This window comes from Triticum urartu, chromosome 2 (genome assembly GCF_003073215.2).
Source record: "Triticum urartu cultivar G1812 chromosome 2, Tu2.1, whole genome shotgun sequence".
Taxonomy (NCBI): domain Eukaryota; kingdom Viridiplantae; phylum Streptophyta; class Magnoliopsida; order Poales; family Poaceae; genus Triticum; species Triticum urartu.
In genome coordinates this window covers 564,139,415-564,154,081 of record NC_053023.1, presented here as the reverse complement: position 1 = coordinate 564,154,081, position 14,667 = coordinate 564,139,415, and the positions used below count along the sequence as shown (strand labels likewise).

The 14,667-nt window shown below is 46.9% G+C and overlaps 1 protein-coding gene across 1 annotated transcript; it reads left to right on the top strand.

Moving 5' to 3' along the window:
- The first annotated feature begins 12,155 nt into the window (after window positions 1-12,155).
- Window positions 12,156-14,629, top strand: LOC125538786 (malate synthase). Its single transcript, XM_048702073.1, has 4 exons — window positions 12,156-12,770; window positions 12,866-13,194; window positions 13,292-13,622; window positions 13,723-14,629. The coding sequence occupies exons 1-4, from the start codon at window positions 12,393-12,395 to the stop codon at window positions 14,374-14,376; spliced, it is 1,692 nt and encodes a 563-aa protein (XP_048558030.1). The 5' UTR covers window positions 12,156-12,392; the 3' UTR covers window positions 14,377-14,629.
- Window positions 14,630-14,667: the final 38 nt, after the last annotated feature.

Sequence of the window (14,667 nt, the reverse complement as noted above, 5' to 3'; positions counted from 1 at the left end):
GGACATGACGATGAGTCTCGAAATGGTCGAGACATAAAGATTGATATATTGGAAGCCTATGTTTGGACATCGGAAGTGTTCCGGGTGAAATCGGCATTTTACCGGAGTACCGGGAGGTTACCAGAACCCCCCGATAACCTAATGGGCCTTAATGGGCCTAGTGGAGGAAGAGGAGAGGAGGCCTAGGGGTTGCCGCGCGCCCCCCCCCCCCCCCCCAAGTCCGAATTGGGAAAGGAGGGGGCGGCGCCCCCCCTTTCCTTTCTTCCCTCTCCTCCTTCCCCCCAAGTCCTAATCCAACTAGGGAAAGGGGGGAGTCCTACTCCCGGTAGGAGTAGGACTCCTCCGGCGTGCCTCCTCCTAGGGCCGGCTGCACCCCCCCCCCCCCTTGCTCCTTTATATAAGGGGGTAGGGGGCACCCCTAGACACACAAGTTGATCTCCAAGTTCATTCTCTTAGCCGTGTGCGGTGCCCCCTTCCACCATAGTCCTTGATAATATTGTAGTGGTGCTTAGGCGAAGCCCTACGACAGTAGAACATCAAGATCTTCACCACGCCGTCGTACTGACGGAACTCTTCCCCGACACTTTGCTGGATCGGAGTCCGGGGATCGTCATCGAGCTGAACGTGTGCTAGAACTCGGAGGTGCCGTAGTTTCGGTGCTTGATCGATCGGACCGTGAAGACGTACGACTACATCAACCGCGTTATCATAACGCTTCCGCTGTCGGTCTACGAGGGTACGTAGATTACACTCTCCCCTCTCGTTGCTATGCATCACCATGATCTTGCGTGTGCGTAGGAAATTTTTTGAAATTACTATGTTCCCCAATAGTATGATACCGGCGAAAGGTGCGCAGTATTAGAGAGGCTAGCAAAGGTGGAAGGGTGAGAGTGCGTATAATCCATGGACTCAACATTAGTCATAAAGAACTCATATACTTCTTGCAAAAATCTAGAAGTTATCAAAGCAAAGTATTACGTGCATGCTCCTAGGGGATAGATTGGTAGGAAAAGACCATCGCTCGTCCCCGACCGCCACTCATAAGGAAGACAATCAATAAATAAATCATGCTCCGACTTCGTTACATAACGGTTCACCATACGTGCATGCTACGGGAATCACAAACCTTAACACAAGTATTCTTTAAATTCACAACTACTCAACTAGCATGACTTTAATATTATCACCTCCATATCTCAAAATAATTATCATGCTTCAATCTTTTCTTAGTATTCAACACACTCAAAAGAAAGTTTCACAAATCTTGAATACCAAGCATATTATTATTAAGAAAATTACCATGCTATTAAGAGACTCTCAAAATAATTTAAGAGCATATTATTCTTAGTATTCAACACACTCAAAAGAAAGTTTCACAAATCTCCGGGGCATCCCCAAGCTTTGAATTTTTGGTGTCCTTGGATTATCTTGGGGGTGCCATGGGCATCCCCAAGCTTAGGCTGTGCCACTCCTTGTTCCATGATCCATCAAAAGAATTCACCCAAAACTTGAAAACTTCACGACACAAAACTCAAAATAGAAAACTCGTGAGCTCCGTTAGCGAAAGAAAACAAAAGACCACTTCAAGGTACTGTAATGAACTCATTCTTTATTTATATTGGTGTTAAACCTACTGTATTCCAACTTCTCTATGGATTATAAACTATTTTACTAACCATAGATTCATCAAAATAAGCAAACAACACACGAAAAACAGAATCTGTCAAAAACAGAACAGTCTGTAGTAATCTGTAGCTAGCGCAAGATCTGGAACCCCAAAAATTCTAAAATAAATTGCTGGACGAGAGGAATTTATCTATTAATCATCTGAAAAAATAATTAACTACATAGCACTCTTCAAATAAAAAATGACAGCAGTTCTCGTGAGCGCTAAAGTTTCTGTTTTTTACAGCAAGTTCAACAAGACTTTCCCCAAGTCTTCCCAACGGTTCTACTTGGCACAACACTAACTAAACAAAAAAACACAACCAAAACAGAGGCTAAATAATTTATTTATTACTAAGCAGGAGCAAAAAGCAAGGAATAAAAATAAAATTGGGTTGCCTCCCAACAAGCGCTATCGTTTAACGCCCCTAGCTAGGCACAAAAGCGAGGATAGATCTAGGTATTGCCATCTTTGGTAGGCAATCCATAAGTGTCTCTCATGATAGTTTAATATGGTAATTTTAATTTCTTTCTAGGAAAGTTTTCCATGCCCTTTTTTAATGGAAATTGAAATCTAATATTCCCTTCCTTCATATCAATAAGCGCACCAACCGTTCTAAGGAAAGGTCTACCAAGAATAATAGGGCAAGAAGGATTGCAATCTATATCAAGAACAATGAAATCTACGGGCACATAATTCCTATTTGCAACAATAAGAACATCATTAATCCTTCCCATATGTTTCTTAATAGTGGAATCCGCAAGATGCAAGTTCAGAGAGCAATCATCAAAATTACAGAAATCTAGTAAATCAAACAAAGTCTTGGGAATAGTAGAGACACTAGCACCCAAATCACACAAAGCATAAAACTCATGATCTTTAATTTTCATTTTAATAGTTGGTTCGACTCATCATAGAGTTTTCTAGGGATGGAAACTTTCAACTCAAGTTTTTCTTCATAAGATTGCATCAAGGCATCAACAATATGCTCGGTGAAGGCTTTATTTTGACTATAAGCATGTGGAGAATTTAGCACGGATTGCAACAAGGAAATACAATCAATTAAAGAGAATCTTTCATAATTAAATTCCTTGAAATACAATATAGTGGGTTTAGCAACATCTAGATTTTTATTTCTTTCAATCCCACTTTCATCAATTTCATCATTAAGATCTAAATACTCCGAATTTTTAGAACGCCTTCTAGGTAAAGGAAGATCATATTCAGTTTTATCAAGATTCATATTGCAAAATAAATATTTAATAGTAGACACATCAATAACTTTTAGATCTTCATCTTGATTTTCATAGGTATTGGTAGAACACGCTTTAATAAAGGCATCTTTGGAAGCACGCATCCTAGCGGTTCTTTCCTTGCACTCATCAATGGAAATTCTCATGGCTTTGAGAGACTCATTGATATCATGCTTAGGAGGAATAGATCTAAGCTTTAAAGAATCAACCTCAAGAGAAATTCTATCAACGTTTCTAGCCAAATCATCAACTTTAAGCAATTTATCCTCAAGCAAAGCATTAAAATTCTTTTGTGAATTCATAAACTCTTTAACACTAGTCTCAAATTCAGAGGGCATCTTATTATAATTTCCATAAGAGTTGTTGTAGGAATTCCCATAATTATTAGAAGGATTACTAGGATATGGCCTAGAATTAAAATTCCCTCTATAAGCGTTGTTACCAAAATTATTCCTACCAACAAAATTCACATCCATAGATTCATTGTTATTCTCAATCAAAGTAGACAAAGGCATATCATTAGGATCAGAAGAAACACTCTTAGTAGCAAATAATTTCATAAATTCATCCATCTTTCCACTCAACACATTGATTTCTTCTATCGCATGCACTTTTTTATTAGAAGATCTTTCAGTATGCCATTGAGAATAATTAACCATAATATTATCTAGGAGTTTAGTAGCATATCCTAAAGTGATTTCCATAAAAGTGCCTCCCGCGGCCGAATCTAAAAGATTTCTAGAAGCAAAATTCAATCCGGCATAAAAATTTTGTATAATCATCCACAAATTCAAACCATGAGTAGGGCAATTACGTATCATTAATTTCATTCTCTCCCAAGCTTGTGCAACATGTTCATGATCAAGTTGTTTAAAGTTCATAATATCGTTTCTAAGAGAGATGATCGTAGCGGGAGGAAAATATTTAGAGATAAAAGCATATTTGCACTTGTTCCATGAATCAATACTATTCTTAGGCAAAGACGAAAACCAAGCTTTAGCACGATCTCTAAGCGAAAAAGAAAATAGCTTCAATTTAACGACATCATTATTGACATCTTTTTTGTTTTGTATATCACATAAATCAACGAAGCTATTCAGATGAGTAGCGGCATCTTCACTAGGAAGGCCGGCGAATTGATCTTTCATAACAAGATTCAACAAAGCAGTATTAATTTCACAAGATTCAGCATCGGTAAGAGGAGCAATCGGAGTGCTAAGGAAATCATTATTATTGGTATTGGTGAAGTCACACAATTTAGTAGTATCTTGAGCCATCGCGAGAAACAAGCAATCTAACACACGAGCAAACAAAAAGGCAAATGGAGAGGGAGGATAGAGAGAGAGGGCGAATAAAATGGCAAGGGTGAATTGGGGGAGAGGAAAAACGAGAGGCAAATGGAAAATAATGTAATGCGAGAGATAGGGATTGTGATGGGTACTTGGTATGTTGACTTTTTGCGTAGACTCCCCGGCAACGGCGCCAGAAATCCTTCTTGCTACGTCTTGAGCTTGCGTTGGTTTTCCCCGAAGAGGAAGGGATGATGTAGCAGAGTAGCGTAAGTATTTCCCTCAGTTTTTGAGAACCAAGGTATCAATCCAGTAGGAGCCCATGCTCAAGTCCCTCGTACCTGCACAAAGCGATGGCTACTCGCAACCAACGCGATTAGGGGTTGTCAATCCCTTCACGGTCACTTACGAGAGTGAGATCTGATAGATATAATATTTTTGGTATAAAGATGCAAAGTAAAAAGTAAAAGCAAAGTAAAAAAAAGCAAAGCAAGATTAAAGTGATGGAGATTGATATGATGAGAATAGACTCGGGGGCCATAGGTTTCACTAGTGGCTTCTCTCAAGAGCATAAGTATTCTAAGGTGGGTGAACAAATTACTGTTGAGCAATTGACAGAATTGAGCATAGTTATGAGAATATCTAGGCATGATCATGTATATAGGCATCACGTCCGTGACAAGTAGATCGAAACGATTCTGCATCTACTATTATTACTCCACTCATCGACCGCTATCCAGCATGCATCTAGAGTATTAAGTTAAAAACAGAGTAACGCCGCAAGATGACATGATGTAGAGAGATAAATTCATGCAATATGAAATAAACCCCATCTTGTTATCCTCGATGGCAACGATACAATACGTGCCTTGCTGCCCCTTCTGTCACTGGGTAAGGACACCGCAAGATTGAACTCAAAGCTAAGCACTTCTCCCATGGCAAGAACTACCAATCTAGTTGGCCAAACCAAATGGATAATTCGAAGAGACTTGCAAAGATAACCAATCATACATAAAAGAATTCAGAGAAGATTCAAATATTATTCATAGATAGACTTGATCATAAACCCACAATTCATCAGTCTCAACAAACACACCGCAAAAAGAAGATTACATCGAATAGATCTCCACAAGAGAGGGGGAGAACTTTGTATTGAGATTCAAAGAGAGAGAAGAAGCCATCTAGCTACTAACTATGGACCTGAAGGTCTGAGGTAAACTACTCACACTTCATAGGAGGGGCTAGGATGATGTAGAAGCCCTCCGTGATGACGGCCCTCTTCCGGCGGAGCTCCGGAACAGGGCCCAAGATGGGATCTCGTGGATACAGAAAGTTGTGGCGGTGGAATTAGGTTTTTGGCTCCTGTTCTGATCGTTTGGGGTACGTGTGTATATATAGGAGGAAGAAGTACGCCGGAGGAGCAACGAGGGGCCCACGAGGCAGGGGGGGCGCCCTAGGGGAGGGGCGCCCCCCACCCTTGTGACCGCCTCTTTTGTTCCTTGGAGTAGGGTCCAAGTCTCCTGGATCACGTTCGGTGAGAAAATCACGTTCCCGAAGATTTTATTCTGTTTGGACTCCGTTTGATATTCCGTTTATCTAAAACACTGAAATAGGCAAAAAAATAGCAATTCTGGGCTGGGCCTCCGGTTAATAGGTTAGTCCCAAAAATAATATAAAAGTGGAAAATAAAGCCCAATATAGTCCAAAACAGTAGATAATATAGCATGGAGCAATCAAAAATTATAGATACGTTGGAGACGTATCAATCACTCACCCCCATTTTGAATGTTGCCACCGTTATTTCTTGATCATTGCAAATATTGTACAAAACAGGATATTTAAAGCATGGAGGAGGATTACTATTCAAGGAGTCATTCCACACTCTAGCAATGTTCCCAGAATTCAGAACCACTCCCCTAATAGCCAAATAGTGCTCTTTAACCTTCATTATAGCTTTCCAAATAGGAGAATCACCAAACTTGCATTTCACTGAGGTTATAGTATCTTTTTAAGGTATTTAGCCTGAATCACATCTTGCCACAAGCCTTGCTGTGTTTCAAGTTAACACCACCATTCGGTGTAACACCCCCGGTTTAACCTGCCATATTTGTACTCCAACTGTTGCCATTTTCGGCTCTAAGTTATGAGATTCCCTCATGGTTGGGTTTTGTCTTCGTTTTGCTTTTTGTCCAAGTCATGCATTTCATATCATGTCATCATGTGCATCGCATTTGCATACGTGTTCGTCTCATGCATCCGAGCATTTTCCCCGTTGTCCATTTTGCAATCCGGCACTCCTACATCCTCCGGCGCCCCCCTTTTGTCTCTTTTCATGAGCGGGTGTTAAACATTCTCAGAATGGACCGAGATTTGCCAAGCGGCCTTGGTACACCACCGGTAGACCGTCTGTCAAGTTTCGTGCCATTTGGAGTCTGTTTGATACTCCAACGGTTAACCGGGAACCGTAAAGGCCTCGTGTGTGTTGCAGCCCAACACCCCTCCAAAGTGGCTCAATGACCCATCCAAAACCCCTCCATCCTCTTGGACATTCGATCATGATCGCGTGGCAGAAAACCGCTCTTCATTTGGACACTCCCACCTCCTTCTATGTATAAATACGTGCACCCCTCCTCAAATCACGCAGTCCAAAACCCTAGATCCGCCCTCTCCCTCCGCGCCGGACACGTCCGGACGGCGCCGGACGTGTCCGCCGCCGCGCCCCAGCCACTCCGGAGCCGCCACGTGGCCTCGCCTCCGCCCCGCGCCCGCCGGCCCTCCGGACCCATCGCCGCCTCCCGCGGCCCGTCTCGTCTTCGCCGCCGCTCGCGGGAGGCTTCGCCTGAGCCCGTCGCCGCCTCGCGCCTCCTCTCCTCGCCGCCGACTTCTCCGCCGCCGTCTCCGACCCTCGCCGGCGCCCAGCGCCGCTCGGAGCTCCCCGGCGCCGCCACCCGGCTCCGGTCGTCGCGCGCCACCCAAGGTCGCCGCGCCGCCGTCCACCGTCGGCGCCACCCAGCTCCGGCGCCACCCCATCCTCCTCCGGCCTCTCCCCACCGTCCCCTCCACTCCGGGGAGCACTCCGGTCAACCTCGGGCCCGGTGCAGCCCAGATCCAGATCCAAATCCAGATCCAGTGAAACCCTAGGTTGACCCGATTTTCGCCTAAGTCTTTTTCATCTGCTATATTTTCAAGCACTGTTCAACATGCTATAACTCCTCATCCGTAGCTCCGTTTCTTGCGCATAATATATCGAAATGTTCATCATGATGTGAGCTTCATTTTGTTCCATTGTGCCATGCTTATTTGAGTCCATCTTGGTGCCCAAATGACTGTTGCAAGAGTGCTATAAAATGTTAGTTCTTGTTTCTTAGCAGTGTATGAGCTTTTGTCATTTTTGCTACAATTGTTTCGTGCTGCATATGGGCATGAGTTCTACATGTGTTTTGGGCTATGCCATGCCATCTTTACAGGGATGTATGCCATGTATTTTTGTGATCAATGTGGTGACTAGCACATGCATGCAAAGTAGCTCTCGTAATATTGCTGATTTCAGAGGCTTAGAATTTCACTAAGTCTTTTCCCTGCTGTTATTTTTATGCCATGTATTCATGTTGCTACAGTGAGATCCATGCTTCTTTTGAGTATGCTCAGTAAGGATGATTTGGACATATGGTCATGCTCTACCCATCCATTCCCCTGTTTGCATTTATGGAGTGCCCTAGCATGACTCAATATTGCTCTCCTTTTGCTATAAAATGTTCCTGGCAGATTCTTTACATGTTAATCAATTTTGCCAAGGTTGTTGTAGTTGATCCATGCATGCTATGAACTTATTCTTGCTTGGTTTAGCTTCATGATCATGTCTTCTTGCTGGTAGTATGCTTAGTTTGTCATGCAAAGCTTTGTGATGAGTGAATCGAGCTCGCAAAGAGGCCTTCACAACTCTGTTTTGCCATGTCCAGTTTTCTGCTAAGTTTGAAACTGTTAACGAAACTTGCTATGTTTACATGGGTGCCATCATATCTCCTGATCCTTTTTGGCTTATGGTCACTAAGGGGCTTCTGTTCTATGCTTTGAGTAGATTCATGACATGCCTTGTATTGCTATGTTCTCTTCCTGTAGAATATTGTTTTCTTGCTCTAAACATTGCTTCCTGATGTTAATTCCTGACATGTTAGTATTTTCACTAAGTCTGTGAAGCTGATATCTTTTGCACTTTTGCCATGCTTGTTTGAACCTGCTCTTGTGTGATTTAGCCGTAGCTCAGTGTTCATCTTTTGTCAAGCATCTTGAGTAGATCACTACCATGTGCTTTGTTGCTATGTTGGAGTGAAGTAATTTAGTTTCTTGTTGCATTCTAGGTGGCATCGTGTTGTTAATCGCAGAATTGTGCCATTATTGTTTTGCTTGCCATTTGCAAACCGTGCATCCGATTCCGATGATCTTTATATCGATTTCAACCGAAATCAACTCATATTTACAGCGGCACTCTTGGTTTGCCAAGTTGAGGCATGGTTCAATCTTTTCCTTCCGGAGCTCGCATATGCATTGCATATCACATCCCGCATATCATGCCATGTTTTGCATCATGTTGCTTGCGCATTGCACCGGGGTTGATTGTTGTTTCCTTTGCTTGTGTTCTTGCTTTGGGTAGAGCCGGGAGACAATTACGTGTTCAAGGAACCCGTTGAGTACGCTTACGAGGATCAAGCTTACGTCAACTCGGAGAACTTTGCAGGCAAGATGACCATACCCTCGAAATCACTTCTATCTTTGCTTGCTAGTTGTTCGCTCTATTGCTATGTCGCGATACCTACCACTTGCTTTATCATGCCTCCCATATTGCCATGTCAAGCCTCTAACCCACCTTTCCTAGCAAACTGTTGTTTGGCTATGTTACCGCTTTGCTCAGCCCCTCTTATAGCTTTGCTAGTTGCAGGTGAAGATGGAGTTCGTTCCTTGTTGGAACATGATTATTGTTGGGGTATCATTACTATTATATCTTGTTTACTTTAATGCACCTATATACTTGGTAAAGGGTGGAAGGCTCGGCCTTATGCCTGGTGTTTTGTTCCACTCTTGCCGCCCTAGTTTTCGTCATACGGGTGTTATGTTCCTTGATTTTGTGTTCCTTACGCGGTTGGGTTATAATGGGAACCCCTTGACAGTTCGTCTTGAATAAAACTCCTCCAGCAAGGCCCAACAATGGTTTTACCATTTGACACCTAAACCTTTTTCCCTTGGGTTCCGCGGACTCAAGGGTCATCTTTATTTTAAACCCTCGGGCCAGTGCTCCTCTGAGTGTTGGTCCAAACCGGGTGATGTTCGGCGCCCCCGGGAAACCAGGGTTTATGCCAACCCGACGTCTTGCCCATCCATTATGCCCTGAGAATGAGATACGTGCGACTCCTATCGGGATTTGTCGGCACATCGGGTGGCTTTGCTGGTCTTGTTTTACCATTGTCGAAATGTCTTGTAACCGGGATTCCGAGTCTGATCGGGTCTTCCTGGGAGAAGGAATATCCTTCGTTGACCGTGAAAGCTTGTGATGGGCTAAGTTGGGACACCCTTGCAGGGTTTTGAACTTTCGAAAGTCGTGCCCACGGTTATGGGCATATGGGAATTTGTTAATGTCCGATTGTAGATAACTTGAAACTTAACTTAACTAAAATGAATCAACCGCGTGTGTAGCCGTGATGGTCTCTTTTCGGCGGAGTCCGGGAAGAGAACACGGTCTCGTGTTATGCTTGAACGTAAGTAGTTTCAGGATCACTTCTTGATCACTTCTAGTTCACGATCGTGCTTTGCTTCTCTTCTCGCTCTCATTTGCATAAGTTAGCCACAATTTATGCTAGTGCTTGCTGCAGCTCCACCTCACTACCTTTTCCTACCCATAAGCTTAAATAGTCTTGATCGCGAGGGTGTGAGATTGCTGAGTCCCCGTGACTCACAGATTACTTCCAAAACCAGATGCGGGTGCCGATGATGCCAGTGCAGGGGACGCGACCGAACTCAAGTGGGAGTTCGACGAGGATTCTGGACATTACTATGTGTCTTTTCCGGACGATCAGTAGAGGACCCAGTTGGGGCGATCGGGGATCTATGCATTTGGGGTTGTCTTTCTTTATTTGGTTCCGTAGTCGGACCTTGATTGTATTCTGGATGATGTAATGCTATATTTATGTATTGTGTGAAGTGGCGATTGTAAGCCAACTCTTTATCCCTTTCTTATTCAGTACATGGGATGTGTAAAGATTACCCCTCTTGCGACATGCCTACTATGCAGTTATGCCTCTAAGTCGTGCTCCGACACGTGGGAGATATAGCCGCATCGTGGGTGTTACATTCGGTGAGTACACTGATGTTTTGTCTCCGAAGGTCTTTCACCCCCAGCCCCCATTTACTCTTAGATCTACAGATTCTAGTCCACTTCACCAAATGGTATCTCTTTCGCCCTTCATGTTCTTGCCAAAAGAAACGTTTACAGTGTTTATCCAACGTGTCAATAATCATCTTAGGGATCAAAAACATGGACATATAAAAATATACAATTCCGGTAAGAGAGGAACTAAGGAGAATAAGCCTCCCACCGAATGAGGCTGCATTACCAATCCATGATTCACAACATTTCAGGAATCTTTCATCCACAAAGTTTCAGTTCAGGTTACGAAGAGTCGAATGACTGACTGGAACTCCCAAGTATTTCATCGGAAAATGTCCTATTTGGCAATTGAAAAGCTCTGAAATAAAGGCTAGTGTATCATCATCCCCCCCCCAATGCATAGGATTTCACTTTTCTGGAAATTAATCTTTAGCCCCGACATAAGCTCAAACATATATAACGTAAGTTTCAGATTAATCGGGCTTCCCTGTCATGTTCAAAGCATATAATTGTATTGTCAACGTACTGAAGGATGGCCACCCCATTCTCAACGAGGTCTGGTGCCAATCCAGTAAGCAACTTTTCTTTCTGAGCATTACAGACCATTTTAGACAGAACTTCCACAGCCAAATTAAACAGGAAATGTGAGAAGGGGTCACCTTGGCGCACCCCTTTATAACTTTGAACAGTGTGATCCAGTTAAAGGAAAAGGTAGTATATCTTATGATCTAGCTACACCTCAGGGGAAGGCTCCTGTACAGGACACAGCTTGGAAGCCGTCACGTCCTGAATGGGTTAAATTGAATACCGATGGAGCATTTTCTTTGGAAGGAGAAGCGGGCGCTAGGATGATCTTACGTGATAACGTCGGCACTCTCATTTTTTCAGCTTGCAGAGCCTTGTTCTCATGCAAGGATGCCTTAGAAGCGGAGTTGTGCGCATGTATGGAACGATTGTCTTTTGCGATTCAACGATCGGACCTTGCGATCAAAGTCGAGATGGACTCGAGCACCGCAGTGGCTATAATTTCAAGTGAAGAGTTGGATCAGTCAATCTATGCATCGTTGGTTGTGGAAATAAAGTACTTACTGAATCTTCAGAATTCTTGTATTACTCTTTTTCCTCGTTGTCAAAGTAAAACGAGTGATAAACTAGCTAGTTTTGCTAGAGTCGAGGGTCGGATAATTACATGGGTCGGTTCAGGCCCGGAGGAGGTTTTGTCGATTGCCCGAGATGATTGTAAGAACATGATTTTTGAGTAATACAAGTATTATTCCCCCCCAAAAAAAGGTTAGATCTTCCTACAATAGAGTTCTTCTACATTTGAAGAACACCGTAGCCGCACAGTTGGCCCATGGCGGCACGGCTCTCCCTCCTCCTCCAGCCTCAACCCGAACCGAGCAGATGGATAAGAACATGAACAGAAACGGCCAACGCGCGACGGGTAAAACCATCTCCCCGGTGCGCCAAAGAAACAAGCCACGCCTACCCGATGCCATGCGCGCTGATGCGCAAGGCTACAGCCAAAAACACCGGCGCAGCGTGCCTGCCTTATCGTAACAACCACGTTTCTGTTCGGAGTTCTTCGTCATTCATCTTCATCATCCATGCACATGCGACGCTTGATGTAGCCACTTCGAGTACACAAGTTGCACACATATGACGCCATCGAATACAGCTTCAAATCTTAAACTGGTCTCGGCGCCCCCCTGCCGCGCGTATATATCTGCTCCACTCGTCGAGCTCGAGCTGCACACTCCCATCATCCCCGCTTACATACGCAGTGCTCTGCTCACGCAAACATAATGCCCAGTTTGCACGACACCACCCCGGCGATGGCGCCGTCCTACGACACGCCGGAGGGCGTGGACATCCGCGGCCGTTACGACCCGGAGTTCGCGGCCATCCTGACCCACGACGCGCTGGCCTTCGTGGCCGGCCTGCAGCGCGAGTTCCGCGGCCCCGTCAGGTACGCCATGGAGCGCCGGCGTGAGGCCCAGCGGCGCTACGACGCCGGCGAGCTGCCGCGGTTCGACCCGTCCACCAGGTTCGTCCGGGAGGGAGACTGGGCGTGCGCGCCCGTGCCGCCGGCCATCGCGGACCGGACCGTGGAGATCACCGGCCCCGCCGACCCGAGGAAGATGGTCATCAACGCGCTCAACTCCGGCGCCAAGGTCTTCATGGTAAGCGCGCGTAGCCGTACGTACGTGCAAGTGCAGCCCCAGGACCCAACGTACGTACATGTACCAAATTGAAAAACGTGACGTGGACGTGGCAGGCTGATTTCGAGGACGCGCTGGCGCCGACGTGGGAGAACCTGATGCGCGGGCAGGTGAACCTGCGGGACGCCGTGGCCGGCACCATAAGCTTCCGCGACGCGGCGCGCGGCGGCCGGGTGTACAAGCTCGACGAGCGCACCGCGAAGCTGTTCGTCAGGCCGCGCGGCTGGCACCTGCCGGAGGCGCACGTGCTCATCGACGGCGAGCCGGCCATCGGCTGCCTCGTGGACTTCGGGCTCTACTTCTTCCACAGCCACGCCGCCTTCCGCGCCGGCCAGGGCGCCGGATTCGGCCCCTTCTTCTACCTCCCCAAGATGGAGCACTCCAGGTACCGTACCGCGCAGTGACACGTGGTACAGCACTACAGCTCCATTCCGTGATGGCTCGTCCTTCATGCTGATGTGATCGAGCGTACATGCATGCAGGGAGGCGAGGATATGGAACGGCGTGTTCGAGAGGGCGGAGAGGGTGGCCGGGATCGAGCGTGGGAGCATCAGGGCGACGGTGCTGGTGGAGACGCTGCCGGCGGTGTTCCAGATGGACGAGATCCTGCACGAGCTGCGCGACCACTCGGCGGGGCTCAACTGCGGGCGGTGGGACTACATCTTCAGCTACGTCAAGACGTTCCGCGCCCACCCGGACCGCCTCCTCCCCGACCGCGCCCTCGTCGGCATGGCGCAGCACTTCATGCGCTCCTACTCCCACCTCCTCATCCGCACCTGCCACCGCCGCCGCGTCCACGCCATGGGCGGCATGGTAACTATAACTAACTAAGCGCTCGTTCATCCCCAGCTCATTCTCCGCTCCTCAAGTGATCGATGCAAGCAATCACATGTGTGTTGATTCAATTTGACAGGCGGCTCAGATTCCGATCAAGGACGACGCGGCGGCGAACGAGGCGGCGCTGGAGCTGGTGCGCAGGGACAAGCTGAGGGAGGTGCGCGCGGGGCACGACGGCACGTGGGCGGCGCACCCAGGGCTCATCCCGGCGATCCGGGAGGTCTTCGAGGGCCACCTCGGAGGGAAGTCTAACCAGATCGACGCGGCGGCACCCGTCGACGCCATCACGGAGGAGGACCTGATCCAGCCGCCGCGGGGTACGCGCACGGTGGAGGGGCTGCGGCTCAACACCCGGGTCGGCGTGCAGTACCTCGCGGCGTGGCTGGGCGGGTCCGGGTCCGTGCCGCTGTACAACCTCATGGAGGACGCGGCCACCGCGGAGATCAGCCGCGTGCAGAACTGGCAGTGGCTCCGCCATGGCGCGGTGCTCGACGCCGGCGGCGTGGCGGTCCGAGCCACGCCGGAGCTGCTCGCGCGCGTCGTGGAGGAGGAGATGGCGAGGGTCCAGGCAGAGGTCGGCGCGGAGAGGTTCCGCCGGGGGCGCTACGCGGAGGCTGGCAGGGTCTTCATCCGGCAGTGCGTCGCGCCGGAGCTGGACGACTTCCTCACACTGGATGCCTACGGCCTCATCGTGGTGCACCATCCCAGAGGGACGCCATCCAAGCTCTGACTGGGAATCTAGATTAAGAACGCTGCCACATGCATGCACAAATACATACTCCATCCGTCCATGCATACACAAATACATACTCCATCCGTCCCAAAATAGTCGAAGAAATAAATACATACCGTCCGAAAATACTTGTCGGAGAAATAAATACATAGTACTACCTAAGTTGGCTGTGTTGCTTAAACACAATAATCATCTGGGAGAGAGAGAGAGCAGAATTACTATGAAAAGTTGCGTTAGATTTTCTGTGTCATATTCTTACTCTTTGGATCAAAGGCAAATATAATAATT